This window comes from Neofelis nebulosa, chromosome 1 (assembly GCF_028018385.1).
Source record: "Neofelis nebulosa isolate mNeoNeb1 chromosome 1, mNeoNeb1.pri, whole genome shotgun sequence".
NCBI classification, from domain to species: domain Eukaryota; kingdom Metazoa; phylum Chordata; class Mammalia; order Carnivora; family Felidae; genus Neofelis; species Neofelis nebulosa.
In genome coordinates this window covers 176,312,159-176,328,502 of record NC_080782.1, presented here as the reverse complement: position 1 = coordinate 176,328,502, position 16,344 = coordinate 176,312,159, and the positions used below count along the sequence as shown (strand labels likewise).

Sequence of the window (16,344 nt, the reverse complement as noted above, 5' to 3'; positions counted from 1 at the left end):
AGTTCAAGTTGGCTGTTATGGAATGCAATGATAAATAAATTGAATGGCCTTTTAAAGTGTGTATTATGTCTTGCATCCTGTCCTCATTATGAATTTATATATTATAGAAAGTTCAAAAAAGGAGCTTGGAATTTTTATTAGCATTTTTTGGAATACTCGCTATGTGGTGGTCCTTTTGATTTCTCAATGACTGCTCCTCAGGGTGTAAGCATTATTATTCCCCTTTTATTGGTGAAGAAAATGCAAATAATATACAGATAGTAAGTGATAAAGCCAAGGTTTGGGTTGAGGGTTTGTTTTTTTCCCCATTTAGATTTTATTTTAAAACATTAGTGGTAGAAAATCTGTTTGGAAATATTCACAATCTGGCCATTGAAAAATGGTAAAACCACTATATTAGTTCTCTGTTGCTGCTTAACAAATTACTCAAAGTTAGCAGCTTAAAGCTTCCTACCTTTGTGATCTTACAGTTCATGGGGTCAGGAATCTGGGCAGGTTTAGCTGGGTCCTCTGCCCCAGGGTCTCTCCTAGGCTATAGTTAAGGTGTCAGATAGGCTTGCAGTATTATCTGAAGATTTGGCTGGTGAAGGAACTACTTCCAAATTCACTTTGTTGTTGGCAGGATGTAATTCCTCTTGAGCTGTTAGGTTGAGGCCTTTGTTTTTTCTGAGTGTCAGCCAGAGGCTTCCCTTGGTTCTTTCTTTTGTGGGTCTCCCCATAAAGCATCCCACAGCAGGCAGCTTGCTTCGTCAGAGTGAGCAGGTGAGAAGGCAAGAGATGCCAGCAAGAGACTGAGTGCTAGCAAGATGGAGGTCACAGTGTTTTGTACCTAACTAAGGAAGTGATGTCCTGTCACCTTTGTCACATTCTGTTTCTTAAAAGGAGTAGGAGAGGGGATCACACAAAGGTATGAATTCCAGGAGCCTGGGGGTCTTTTGGGGCCATCTTAGAAGTCTGCCCACCACCACTACCAACCTGTAGTTTTCACTTGAAATCCCAGAAATGGGAGTGTATTTAGATTAGATTAGAGAGCCGCTCACCCCTTTTAATAAGCCCCCCATCCCATAGCTATTACGGGTTTATATCCAAAAGCTCAGTGATCGCAGTAAATGGTAAGAAATAAGAAATAGAATATTGTCATAGGTAGCGGTTTTGTTGAAAGGGTCTGAAATACGAAACACTAAAGAAGAGAAGGGATATCAAGAAATGTGAAAAAAGGAGAGGGAAATGCTAGCAGGGTCCAATCCGTACATGTAAATATCTTGGAGGAGCCCGGCCTGTGGTAAGAGTGAAAATTTTCATCTCCTTTAACCCTCTTTGAAAGTCCTCAGGGTTACAAGTAAGTCCTTAGTCTCAGACTCCTTTCTTCCCTCCTTGCAAGAATCTCCTCCCTCCCCTAGTTCCCTCCAGCCTCAAAGAGCTCCAGACGACCTGACCTCACCCCCTCTTTCTCATTCCCATTCCCATTGTCTGAGCACCAAGTGAGCCTGAGCTCCATCTTCAATCTCAGGCTTTCGGACTTTACCCGCTCTCACCTTCCAGCAAGAAAAATTGTGTGGCAGAGATTAGACTGTAAAGTTTGAGAGAGAAAAGGTGCAAATTCCATACAAGAGGCAATCTCTAATCCATTCTAATGTATCCTATTCAAAAAGGAGTGGTAGTATACGTACAGGAAACAAGTTATCAATAAACTACTTTTACCCAGAGCAAAGTGATAGTGCCTGCACATTTTCCTCCTTCCAGTGTGGTCTGGCAGAAGGATTCAAGACCAGCCCGAAGATGATGAAACAGTCATAGATAAACATGCCACGGCCTCTCAGCAGCTCCCTTCAGCTGGATAATTCAGTCATGCAGGGACAGTCCTTGCCAGAGCAAGCTGAGGTTGTGAGTTCCTAGTTACCTATGAATACTTAGAGTCCTGTCCATTCCTTCAAAGCTAAGGATTAAACAGACAAAACAGAATACCTTAAGTATCCTGAAAACCAAATGGAGAAATGTAGAGCCTCTACCAAGAAATAATATGCTCAAGGTTTCTCATGTGGAGTTTTCTCTCCTGCCAGGTAGCTAGTAGGGTGTTTTTTTTAAAAAAATGAATCCACTAAAAGGAGAAGCAGTATGATTGGTCAGTCGAAGGAGAGACATTTCTAGAAATAATCTCCCATTGGCACTACCTCACCCCAAATTGGAACCCATCAACTATGATTCCCATCTTGGTAAGAATATTAGATTTCAGAAGTTATTACATATAAACTATAATTGCCATGAAAAAAGTCCCCCCCTCACCCAAGTCAATAGCTTTTAAATGTAGGCACTCAATTTTTCTAAGCCATTAAGGTTGAGATTTTCCATATGGAGGAAGAAATTGTTCAGAGTCCCTGTGCCTAGGCTGGGCTGGGAGCAAGAATGAACTGTAAGCAGACACAAGGGATCTTAAAAGTTTGACAGAAATGGCCTAAAACTGTGGTAGCGGTCACATACTTGGTACATTTGTTAAAAATCAGAATCACATATTTAAAATGCATGAATTTTATGGTATAAATTATACCTTTATAAAGTTATTAAAAAAGAGAGACAATGTGTACATGTCTTAAAACTCCATTCGAAGCCTTGTAATAAAGTATTACTCTCATTTTCCCCCATAAATTCTTCCTTACTCATTACACCTTAGCCCCTCTGGTGCCAAATCTTTGTTCTATAACCTCTAAAAAATACTGCCATCTCCTCAGTTTCCCTATGTTTTTCATTATTTTGGTAAAATCATTTTATTCTTAAAAATACACATTTAGGAAATAGAACTAGAAGGCCCACTACATGAAACTCTCGTTACTCCGCAGAGCTTAACCTAAGAGTGAGGAGGGTGCTCTCCTTACTTCATTCATCTCTGCTCTTTCACAGTCCTAAGTGTGTTTGCATCCTAGGAAGGTGCGGGGACCATAGGTCATTTCACAGCTCACTCCTGTGTACCTTACAAATGGAAGTAAAGGTGCTCTCATGCTGGTCAGCCCTGGGGGCAAGTTCTTGCACAAGCCAGTTTTGCCAGCATCTCTTACCCTTTTTTCCCCCTGATGAATTTAAGTATTTACGATGGTCAGATCGTTGTGTGTACTATGGGTATTAGATTTAAGAGATTAAAAATCCTGCTTAATTTCTCTTCTCATTCTTATAGCTCAAATCTAATCCAAGTGAAAATGAAGAAAAGGAAGCCCAGTTTCAACTTGTGAAATCTGATGAAATGCAGCGTTTGCGCTCACAAGCGCTTGATGCTTTTGAAAGCTCAGATTATACTGCTGCTATAACCTTCCTTGATAAGATTTTAGAGGTAAGTTTCTTAGACATTGCAGCTGGCAAGCCTGACACATGCTGTGTTTTACTCTGAGGCACATTCATGCACTTTGACATGTTATGTATCACAAGCAACCTAGAGAGGATAAGATCACATTGGTCCTTGGGCTTTTAGCTCTTAAGTGAGAGATGGTGTTTATGTGGAACAAAATTTGGAACTGGAGTTTGCAGTAAATGTACTCGATGTGCTGTGGAATGGGAGTTACACATTTTTATACATTGCTTGCTTTACTGTTTTTGTTTGATTTTGCATTGGGGGGGCTGGAGAGAATTCTAGAAGTTAGATAAAGGGGGTGAAAGATGAAAGAACTGGTTGAAGAAAAAGGAAAAGTAATGTTTCAGGGGAAGAAGGTTTAGAGTGAGAAGTCTATAGGGAAGAAGCAGATGGAATGTTGACAAGCCCCAGAGGTCAAGACAAGAGCTCAGTCTATAGTTTCCTTGCCTCTGAAGGACTTAATGACAGATGGTTTCAGAAGGAAGTCTACTGAGATATTCAAGTAGGAGCAATCCTAATTCTTGTTTATTTATCATTTTCATGGCACTTTGATGTACAATTGCATTTAATCATGGCAGGAAACTTAACATATGTAAAGTAGGTGCTTCTTTGATAATTTTATAGAGGAAATTGTGTGATACAGTCGAGTGGAATTCATGTTTTATTAAATTATTTTGTTTATGATTTGTTAAGGAAACATAAAGTTATAATTTTTATCTTCCAGGACTTAGATAACTATTTTTACCTACTTGATTAGCCAAGATATTTAATTTATGTACGTGTTGATTTTGGTATCTAAAATATGTGAAAAGTTGATATGACCTTAGAACAGCTCTAAGAAATGTGTAAAGATACTTCCACAGGCCCTATTGGTGACCTTTTGGGTTTACATTTTTAAAAAAAACTCATGCATTTATAAACATTTTGACGAAGTGGAAATGGTGAAGCCTCCACCTTCTCACATTGTTCTCCTCTTTTGTTTTTGTGGTATGAGAATTTAATTTCAAGGAGACAACATTTTACAAAACAGAGTTCTATTTAGTTATTAGAATAGAAGTATTTTGCAGGTTTAGAACCTAGATTTTATGATTTGGAACTAGAAATTAGAATTGTTGATTAAGTACAAAAACCTGACTAAAGAATATTCTTTTCAAAATCAGATGTGCTTCACTGGGAGCAGCCTTCTAATAGTAATGCCATGTATTCTTATTTTCAGAGTTTTAAAATTATATAATTGAAGGAAGTAGGAAAGGGGCCTTGTTAGCGTATACATCCCTTCCCCCATTAGAATTGAAGATATCCTTGGAGAAATTATTTTGTCGCATCTGAATTGTATCGGCCTTTTTAATACTTTACAATATAGAAATCACAGTAATTGAAGATGGTTTCATGTTGATAAGTGTGTCAGCAAACTACGCGGGATGAAGTATGGGTGTGCATAGTTTACTGCTTCTTAAAGTCTAGTTCTCTTGTTTCTCAAGGTTTGTGTTTGGGATGCAGAACTACGGGAACTTCGAGCTGAATGTTTCATAAAAGAGGGGGAACCTAGGAAAGCGATAAGTGACTTAAAAGCTGCATCAAAGTTGAAGAATGATAATACTGAGGCTTTTTATAAAATCAGCACACTGTACTATCAACTAGGAGACCATGAACTGTCCCTCAGGTCAGCTCTAGTGACATACACATCTCGTCCTCATCCTCTTTTCACTGTTGGCAGTAAGATAATAATCCCGTTTTTAAAGACTTTAATTTTAAATTAAAACTGTGGTTAAGGTTGTTTTTATATTCTTTATTTGTATATTTTGTATTTTCCCTAAGTTATTCTATTTCCACATAGTTTATTTTCATGAGCTATGCTTATTAAAATAGAGATATATTTGCAGAAAGAAAATAGGGTGTTTAATGTATAATTCTACTTAAGTTATTATAATTTGAGTTAATACGTGTGTATGGCACAATGCCACATGTAAAAGTATATGGTCAGTTGTTAAGTCAGTGTGTTTTGTTTAATCGTCACAAGCAAAAAATACCTTTAATGTGATTTCTGTATTGTGGAAAACCAGTCATTAATTATTTTGACTTGGAGTATTTTCCTGTTTTTAAATACATGAGCAGTGAAGTTCGTGAATGTCTTAAACTGGACCAGGATCATAAAAGGTGTTTTGCACACTATAAACAAGTAAAGAAACTTAATAAGCTAATTGAGTCAGCTGAAGAGCTCATCAGAGACGGCAGGTAAGAATGTGCTTGTCTGCAGTCTACAGCCTCTCTTCTCTGGCTTTTCTGGGCACAAAAGAACAGTTGAACTGCTTGCTCTTTTACTCATCAGCCATTGAGGATAGACTATCCTAGATAGCCCTGGCCTTGGCAAAACTACTGCAGCTCTACTTAATATTATTATTTTTTAAATATTTATTTATTTTTGGGATACAGAGAAAGAGAGAGTGTGAGTAGAGGAGGAACAGAGAGAGAGGGGGACCCAGAATCTGTAGCAGGCTGCAGGCTCTGAGCTGTCAACACAGAGCCTGACGTGGAGCTTGAACTCACGAAGCGTGAATTCCGTTGGATGCTCAACTGACTGAGCCACCCAGGTGCCCCTGTACTTATTTTTAATAAGGCAGGATATAAGTAATAGTAACTGCATAATATTCTTACCAGCAGACTTATTTATATTTCACCAGATATTTATTGAGTATCTCCTGTGTCAGGCACTGACAATGTACTAAGGGGTGCAGAGATGAATATGACATGGTTTTTGGTGTTAAGAAGCTTAAAGATTCGTGTGGGAGACGGACATATAAACTGATTGTTAAAAGATAATGTGGGATCTAGAGTGATAGAGATGTATACAGAGTATATAGAGACTTCCTTGTGGTATAAGATTCTCAGTTAAGTCCTTTTGTTAGAGCACCTGAAAAATATTGTACCACTTCTTTGTGGCCTCCATGGTTCCTGATGAGAAACCCATGGTCATTCTGATTGTTTTTCCCTAAAATAACATATTTTCCTCTGACTGCTTTCAAAATTTGTTTTCTTTGTTTTTAGTATTCAGAAGTTTAATTATGGTGTATCTTGGTGTGGATTTCTTTGTTTTTATCCTATTTGGAATTTATTTAGCTTCTAGAATATGTAGGTTTGTGTCTTGTCAAACTTGGGAAGTTTCAGCCATTACTTCTTTTTAAAGATTGCTTATATTTTAAATATTTATTTATTTTTGAGAGAGAGAGAGAGAGAGAGAGAGAGAGAGCGTGCAAGTGGGGGAGGGGCAGAGAGAGAGAGGGAGACACAGGATCTGAAGCAGGCTCCGGGCTCTGATCTGTCTTTAGCGCAGAGCCGGATGTGGGGCTCGAACCCATGAACCATGAGCTCACGACCTGAGCTGAAATCAAGAGTTTGATATTAACTGACTGAGCCACCCAGGTGCCCCTTAGCCATTATGTCTTGAAGTATTTTTTTAGCTTTACCCTCTATCTCTAGTTTTTGTCTTAGATTCTGATTGACATAAATGTTAGCTCTTTTGTTTCAGCCCCACGGGTCCCTGCGGCTCTGTTCATTTTTCTCCATTCCTTTTCTTTCTGATCAGATTTTGTATTTTTTTTTATCATTCCAATTCACTGATTCTTTTCTCTGTCCCTCCATTCTACTGTTGAGCACGTTCAGTGAACTTTTTATTTGGGTTTTTCTAGTTTTCAGTTCTGATAACCAAATGTTATTCTTGTATCTCTTCTGTTTCTTTGCCAAGGCCGTCTATTGCTTTCATTTCTTTAAGCATGTTTGTCACTGCTGCTATTGCCAAGGCTACTTTAAGATCTTTGTCAGATAATTGGTTTTGGAATTTATTGTCTTTTCTCGTTCAGTTTGAGATCTTACTGTCTGTTGGTATGATGAGTGGTTTCTGATTGAAACCTGGACACTTTCATTTTATAAGACTGTTTTTAATTTAAATCTGTTTTGCCTGGCTTTTTCAGACATTGTTCCAGCAAAGCAGGGGCGGGTATCACTTTGTTGCTGTTGGGGAGGTAGAAGTTTTCCCCGTTGGCATTTGTTGATAGCTGAGGTGTGGGGTTTCTCACTACTGCTTGGAGCAGGTGGAGGTTGGGGGATATTTACTTCCAGCCATGGATGAAAGTCCTAGCTTCCCACTTGGCCTTCTCTGACACCACCATGGTGGGGGTGTGGGCACACCTCGTCATAGCCTCTCCACTTGACCTGTTGGCATTGGGAAGGAGCCTTATTTTTTCTTCTGTGGCGTTTGGCTGGAGTGGAGCTGTTATTGTCATAAATTTTCTGTCTTGTCAGGCTGCCCTTTGCAGGTCCTGTGGCTTGAGAGAGCAGGCTCTTGCTGGGTTTTGGATTTTTTGTCTGCACCCATTGGCGTTTCTGGGTTGCTGGTCTCTTCAGCTCCAAGTCTGCAGTATATGAAGCAAACAAAAAAACCCAGGAAGCTTTCCCATATTGTGTTTCCCTCAGGCCGCATGTCCTGGGCTGGTCTGCCTCCTTCTCTCCCCTTGCTGAGTTTTTTCATATGTTGACAAATACGTAATGTGTAGGGGTATTTAATTGTACCTAGTTGGCGGAACTGGGGAAAGTACATTCACTCCACTTTCCCAGAAGCTACCTTTTTTTTTTTTTAAGTGAGGTTCAGTATTTCTTTTTTTTTTTTTTTTTTTTTTTTTTAATTTTTTTTTTCAACGTTTTTTATTTATTTTTGGGACAGAGAGAGACAGAGCATGAACGGGGGAGGGGCAGAGAGAGAGGGAGACACAGAATCCGAAACAGGCTCCAGGCTCCGAGCCATCAGCCCAGAGCCTGACGCGGGGCTCGAACTCACAGACCGCGAGATCGTGACCTGGCTGAAGTCGGACGCTTAACCGACTGCGCCACCCAGGCGCCCCGAGGTTCAGTATTTCTAACTGAACTTTTTGTTTTGATCTAATCATCATTTCATATGTAGTTGTAAAAAGGAAAGCAAGGTTTTGCATGCTCTGTACGGCTTCCTACAACTGTTGTACTATCTTGGAAAACTATACAACACTATCCCAGCTAGGATTTTGACATCAATAACTTCTGTTTTAAGTGTTCTGCTGAAATCTGTGTTTTAATACATCAGCCTTTAAATGTGAAGATTGTAATGCATTTTGGGAAAAATGTGCCACAGTGGCATATAAATATATTGTTTAGTGTGCCATTACTGAGGAAAGTACCTTCGTGTATAACATGGCTAATATTTTTCACCAGTTTAGAAAAAAAGGCTGAAATAGCTTTTATTGTTCTCAGAAAGCTAGTAAGTTGGGAATTTAAGCAGGTTCTTTTTGCAGGGAACCACATTGTACTTAGTTGTGAATATTGACATTCATTGTATAAAATGACATGTAGATAATGGGCTTTGTTATTTCATGAAGGTGTGTAGGGACCAAGAAATAAACCTGATCTCTATTTTGCTGAAAAATGCCATGTGTAAGTCACACTTTAACAAGATGTTTTACTCTGTTTCAAAATCATGAGCATTATTCTGTAAAGAAATTCATCATTTTGTTTGATTGGTATTCACAGGTATGCTTTGATTTGTACATAGACATTTTCTGTGGTCATGTGTTTTATCTCCCAACTTTTGACTGATAGTAAGGTAAAAGTCGTGTTTGAAGGCACGTACTCATTTAGGTGAATTGATTAAGCAACGATTAGTGAAGAGTAGAGGGCTCTTTCTTTAACCCCTGAGATAGAATTTCATTGTTACTCATCATGATTTGCTCATTAATAGATACACAGATGCGACCAGCAAATATGAGTCTGTCATGAAAACAGAGCCGAGTGTTGCTGAATATACGATTCGCTCAAAAGAAAGAATTTGCCACTGCTTTTCTAAGGTAACAGTTGATTCATTCCCAGAAGTGTGAAAACTTAATATATGGCAAAACAGCCATAAATCCTTTTCTCACATTTACTTATAGGATGAGAAGCCTGTTGAAGCTATTCGAGTGTGTTCTGAAGTTTTACAGATGGAGCCTGACAATGTGAATGCCCTGAAAGATCGAGCAGAGGCCTATTTAATAGAAGAAATGTATGATGAAGGTTAGTCTTCAAGGAATTTGATTTGCAGTATCTAAAGGTTGATGTATATGAAATTAGCACATGTTTAACATCCTTTTGTTGAGAACAAGTTTACCAGAATTGCTGGAAGTGTTGATGACTTTAGGAAGATGGCATTGAGTTTGAAAATTAGTCTTTAGTGGAACTAGTACACCATATGAGGAGAGATTTCTGCTGTTGAAACCAGTTCAGGGGGATATAAAAATTAAAATTTTAGCCTTTTTTTTGTTGTAGACAAGTTAGAATAGATAAATAGCAAAATAAAAATTTAAATGATAGATTTCGTATCATCCAGAGATAAATGCTGTTCATTTGGGATTTATATCTTTCATACTTTTTCTGTGCATATATATTAGTCTATGTTTTATGCATATATATGTGCATGTATGTATGTATATATATTCTATGCATGTGTACAGTACACATATTATACTATGCATATGTTCTATATATATACGTTCTATGCATGTGTACGGTATACATATTATACCTACAACATATATATGTCATATATGTCCTACATATAAATGATCTTTTTTTAAGTTTTTTTTTTTTTAAGTTTATTCTGAGAGAGAAAGAGAGAACATGAGTGGGGGACGAGCAGAGAGAGAGAAAGAGAGAGAATTCCAAGCAGACTCTGTGCTGTCAGCGCAGAGCCCGATGGGGGCTCAGTGCCATAAGCTGTGAGACTGTGACCTCAGCAGAAATCTGGAGTCGGTGGCTTAACCGACTGAGCCACCCAGACGCCCCTAAAATGATCTTCTGTGACCAAAAGCAGATTAGTAACATTAGGGTAGTTGCTTATCCTTCTTTGTTCAAGTTGAAGTAACAGAGTTTCCTGTTAGATGTTGTAAGGACCTTGAATAAGGGCAGTGTCCTATTTTCAGAGGATAACTAAAGTATATGGTAATATACATTAAAAAAAGGAATCCTTTCATATTTATTGTTTTGTGGCTTTTTATGTGACTGTATGCCATGAACATTTAAATAAGATGGTTTTTAAAAGAAGTGAGCCTTATAGCCCTTATTGCAAAGTTTTCATTTCAATCAGGTAAAGCATTTTAAATTGAGAATGGTAAGAGTATTTTTCTGGTGAAACTTGGGTTGTGGTATTCTTCCCCCTCCCCCCCCCCCCCCCCCAATTAAGTGCTGAATATTTACTTAATAAAAAAGCATGCAACTATTAATATGTATTACATTTAATGTCATGTTAAAATAATTATGATATGGTAAGCGGTAACCCTGGGTAATACTTTAAACATACTGAGAATGTATCTGTAACAATGATAGATTACATAGGTTTGTGGCACTCATTTTCTTTTAAGACAAACTGATCATTTGTTTTCTGCTTTTCACAATTTGAAAAGAATCTTGCTCCTAAGTGGTTTCCTATGAGTGCTGACAATTCTAGTTACTGCTATTTGTGGGACATTTTATAGTATAGTCCTTGAGGTTTGGTTGGGGCTTGGAATGTACATAATCCAAATGGTCTTCAAGAAGATCCTATTAGCATCCTTGTTCTTTTCACTTTTGAGCTACTGTGTCTTCTCAGTGAGATTGGCCATACTGTAGGATTCTGCATTCCCGTTAGTGTTTGGAACTCTTCATCAAAGGGACTTTTGTCATTTGTATTTAAACCCTCAGCTCTAATTGTGAAATTAGAGAAGCCACAGAAGAATATGAAAAGCGCTGTTAAAAAAATGGTTAAATCTTGTAGGCTACTAAATATAATTTGAAGATGCTTTTGTAACTTGAAAGCTAAACTGACTTGCTTTTTAGGGAAACTTGACAGCTTAATTCTTAAAAAGATGCTTCACACTAATTTAATAGAATAGATCTGTCTTCAGAGTCTGTTTTTTCTTTTAAAATTTCTTTTAAACAGGAGTCTATTGGGGTGCCTGGGTGGCTCAGTCACTTAAGCGTCTAACTTCGGCTCACGTCATGATCTCATGGTTTTGAGCCCTGGATTGGGCTCTGTGCTTACAGCTCACAGCCTGGAGCCTGCTCCCGATTCTGTGTCTCCCTCTCTTTCTGCTTCTCCCCTGCTTTCTCTCTCTCTCTCAAAAATAAACAGACATTAAAAAAATAAATAGGAATTTATTCTTTGTCTTTGTTGGTGGGTTTGGATTATACACTGGGAATCTTTCTGAATTAAGGTTTTCAAGTAAAATGGCTGTTTGAGTCACAAATATGGCAATTAAGCAACCTCATGGAGAGGCTGAGAATGGATTTCTAGGCCTCTCAATTTGGGGGGAGGTGCTGAGGACACCCGTATAACTAAAACTGAAGGCTATTTCTTATTGAATTGAAGGTTTAGTAAATGATGAGATGAATAAGTAATCTTACTTACCTAGGCTAAATAATATTTTGAAATCCTGAGTTAAAATATGAGGGCTTTCCATATTCTGTTTACTGGCTTAGCCTTTATGTAAATAAGCAATTAAAAATGATGGTAGGAATGTAGTGAATAGAGAAAAACAAAGTTTTAGGTTAGTGAATAATGGAACATGGAGACTTATTAATTTGGAGATTCTGGCAGAGTTATCAGGAAAGATATTAGGGGATTCCACTCATGAGAAAGTAAGTAAGATTGTTGTTTGAGGATGCCTCTGAGATCATGAAAAATGAAGGAGGCTCTTCAGATAGATGAGTAATTAAAAAATTTTTTTTAATGTTTTTTATTTATTTTTTGAGAGACCGAGTGTGAGCAGGGGAAGGGCAGAGAGAGAGGAGGACAGAGGATCCAAAGCAGGCTCCATGCTGGCAGGCTGGCAGCAGCAAGCCCAATGCAGGGCTCGAACTCACCAACCATGAGATCACAACCTGAGTCCAAGTTGGAAACTCAATTGACTGTGTCATCCAGGCGCCCCGAGTAATTCCTTTCATAGCTTTTCAGAGGAACAAACTGACATTGAAGCGATACTAAACAGTTAGCAAAGTTCCTTTGAATATAGGGATGATTCAAGTGCCATCCTTAATGAGATAAGGAGTTAAACTGGCTAGAACTTAAGCTACATGACAACCTGTGTCTTTCTTTCATTAACTGATCCATCTCGGCTACTTGTGCCTGGCACATAGCAGGCACTCCTATGTTTGCTGAATGAATGAAGGTAGGTAGTTTATCAATAAGTTCATAGTGGAAGGAGTATGGGATTTAGAATTAGTCCTATATTTGAGTCTGTGTCATTTATTTTATTTTTTGTTTTTACTTGTAGGAAAATTAACATAACAAAATTGGCCATCTTAGCCATTTTTTTTTAAGTTTTATGACTGGTGCTCATCACCACAAGTGCACTCCTTAATCCCATCACCTATTTCACCCATCCCTCACCCACTTCCCTCTGGTGATCATCACTTTGTTCTCTATAGTTAAGAGTCTGAGGGGCACCTGGATGGTTCAGTTGGTAGAGCATGACTCCTAATATCAGGATCATGAATTTGAGCCCCATGTTGGGTATAGAGATTACTTAAAAAAAAAAAAAAGTCTATTTCTGGATTTGTCTCATTTCCTTTTTTCCCTTTGCTCATTTTTGTGTGTGTGTGTGTGTGTGTTTCTTATATTCCACATGTGACTAAGATCATATGGTATTTGTCTTTCTCTGGCTGACTTAGTTCACTTAGCATTATGCTCTAGCTCTATCCATGTCATTGCATATGGCAGTATTTCATCCTTTGTTATGGATGAATAATATTCTGTTGTAGATATATACCACATCTTTACCCATCCATCTATTGACACACACTTGGACTACTTCCATATCCTGGCTATTGTAAATAACGCTGCTATAAATATAGGAATGCATGTGTCCCTTTGAATTAGTGTTTTTGTATTCTTTGGGTAAATACCCAGTAGTACGATTACTGGGTCATAGGGTAGTTCTATTTTTAACTTTCTGAGGAACTTCCATACTGTTTTCCAGAATGGGTGTACCAGTTTGCATTCCCACCAACAGTGCAAGAAGGTTCCCCTTTCTCCGTGTCCTCGCCAACATCTGTTCTGTCTTGTGTTGTTGATTTTGGCCATTCTGACAGGTGTGAGGTGGTATCTCATTATAGTTTTGATTTGCATTTTTCTGATGATAAGTGATGATGAGCATCTTTTCATGTGTCCATTGGCCATCTGTATGTCTTCTTTGGAGAAATGTCTGTTCATGTCTTCTGCCCATTTTAATTTTTTTTTAAATGTTAATTATGAGTTTTAATGCATCAAATAATATGATAAAATAAAAAAATGTAGGTGAAAAGAAACATAACATAACATATAGAAATTTTTAGCATCAATTTTTCATGAAAAACCAAGTGGTCAAAAAATAAACAACACTATGTAGAGGATTTGAGAAGTATACCAGAACTGTAAATTTTGAATTCTATAGTATGCAAGTAGAGACTAACTCTTTTCATAGTCCCTCTGGACATTTGTTAAAATTAATCCTAAAATAACACTCAAAGAAAAATTCCATAAACTTTAAAAATAAGAGATAATATTCTAATTTTGTGCATTCAACAGATTTTTTTTTCAATTAATTAAAACATATATTTGTCACAAAACTTAAAATAATAAACATGAAGCTGTATCTTTAAAAATTACTGATAATGGTTTCATATTGATGGGAGTAATGACATCTTTTGATATCTTTCATGAGGTGTCTATATGCAACTTGGCAAAAAGCTTAGGTTCTAGGTTAAGTTTAATACCTGGTCGGTTTATTTCCTGAGATTTGACTTCTGTCAGTTTTTAGAATACAGACAGATTCACTGTAATGAGTCAGGATGGTGGCAAGTGCTGGGGGCTCTGTTAGATGGAAATGATGGACAGAGCTTACTGGTGACTGCATTCAGATGGTAACCCAACCAGCATGTCCACATATGGTGCCATGGAGAAGGATTCCTACTCCAGTCTGGCTTCATTCAGTCCTGGAAACTCATTCTTTATGTTCTACAAGCATCTGCATATGGTATGAAAATATGCTCAATAACATGCCATTGATTTTATTCTTGAGCAAATGAAGAACCATCAACAGTAGCAAAAGAGCCAAGCTTCACAATTAGTTGTTTGCACATGTGTCCCTTATTCTTTTTTAAAAAATTAATTATTTAAATTTACATTCAAATTAGTTAGCATATAGTGCAATAATGATTTCAGGAGTAGATTCCAGTGATTCATCCTCTATGTATAACACCCACTGCTCATCCCATGAAGGGTCTTCCTTAATGCCCCTTACCCTTTTAGCCCATCCCCCCACCCACAACCCCTCCAGCACCCTCAGTTTGTTCTCTGTATATAAGAATCTCTTATCCTTTGTCCGCCTCTTTGTTTTTATATTGTTTTTGCTTCCCTTCCCTTATGTTCATCTGTTTTGTATCTTATATTCCTCATATGAGTGATGTCATATGATATTTGTCTTTCTCTGACTAATTTCGCTTAGCATAATACCCTCTAGTTCCATCCACGTAGTTGAAAATGGCAAGATTTTCTTTTTGAATGCTGAATAGTACTCTATTGTATATATACACCACATCTTCTTTATCCATTCACCTGTCAATGGACGTTTGGGCTCTTTCCATACTTTGGATATTATTAATAGTGCTGCTATAAACATTGGGGTGCATATGCCCCTTTGAAACAGCATACCTGTATCCCTTGGATAAATACCTAGCAGTGCAATTGCTGGGTTGTAGGGTAGTTCTATTTTTAATTTTTTGAGGAACCTCCATACTGTTTTCCAGAGTGGCTGCACCAGTTTGTATTTCCATCAGCAGTGCAAAAGAGATCATCTTTTTCTGCATCCTCGCCAACATCTGTTGTTGCTTGAGTTGTTAATGTTAGCCATTCTGACAGGTGTGAGGTGGTATTTCATTGTGGTTTTGATTTGTATTTCCCTGATGATGAGTGATGTTGAGCATCTTTTCATGTATCTGTTAGCCATCTGGATGTCTTCTTTGGAAAAGTGTCTATTCATGTCTTTTGCCCATTTCTTCACTGGATTATGTTTATTGGATGTTGAGTTTGAAAAGTTATTTATAGATTTCGAATACTAACCCTTTATCTGATATGTCATTTGTGTATATCTTCTCCCATTCTGTTGGTTGCCTTCAGTTTTGCTGAATGTTTCCTTTGCTGTGCAGAAGCTTTTTATTTTGATGAGGTCCCAATAGTTCATTTTTGCTTTTGTTTCTCTTGCCTCCGGTGACGTGTTGAGTAAGAAGTTACTGCGGCCAAGATCAAAGAGGTTTTTGCCTGCTTTCTCCTCGAGGGTTTTGATGGCTTCCTGTCTTACATTGAGGTCTTTCATCCATTTTGAGTTTATTTTTAAGTATGGTGTAAGAAAGTGGTCCAGCTTCATTTTTCTGCATGTCGCTGTGCAGTTTTCCCAGCACCACTTGTTGAAGAGACTGTCTTTAATCCATTGGATATTCTTTTCCGCTTTGTCAAGGATTGGTTGGCCATACATTTGTGGGTCCATTTCTGGATTCTCTATTCTGTTCCATTGATCTGAGTGTCTGTTTTTGTACCAGTACCATACTGTCTTGATGATTACAGCTTTGTAATACATCTTGAAGTCTGGGATTGTGATGCATCCAGCTTTGGTTTTCTTTTTCAGGTTTGCTTTGGCTATTTGGGATCTTTTCTGGTTCCATACAAATTTTAGGATTGTTTGTTCTAGCTCTGTGAAGAATGCTGGTGTTATTTTGATAGGGATTTCATTGAATATGTAGATTGCTTTGGGTAGTATTGATATTTTAACAATAATATTTGTTCTTCCAATCCATGAGCATGGAATATTTTTCCTTTTTTTGTGTGTGTGTCTTCTTCAGTTTCTTTCATAAGCTTTCTATAGTTGTCAGTGTATGGATTTTTACCTGTTTGGTTAGGTTTATTCCTAGGTTATGGTTTTTGGTGCAGTTGTAAATGGGAT

General features: G+C 37.7%; 1 protein-coding gene across 1 annotated transcript in view; it reads left to right on the top strand.

Annotated features, from left to right (window-relative positions):
* Positions 1-16,344, top strand: part of DNAJC3 (DnaJ heat shock protein family (Hsp40) member C3) — a 90,662-nt gene that overhangs the window by 49,797 nt on the left and 24,521 nt on the right. Inside the window, exons 5-9 of the mRNA XM_058681699.1 lie at positions 3,167-3,319; positions 4,819-5,000; positions 5,453-5,572; positions 9,099-9,204; positions 9,289-9,409. Of these exons, the coding sequence (XP_058537682.1) occupies positions 3,167-3,319; positions 4,819-5,000; positions 5,453-5,572; positions 9,099-9,204; positions 9,289-9,409 (682 nt within the window). The remainder of the gene's footprint in view (positions 1-3,166; positions 3,320-4,818; positions 5,001-5,452; positions 5,573-9,098; positions 9,205-9,288; positions 9,410-16,344) is intronic.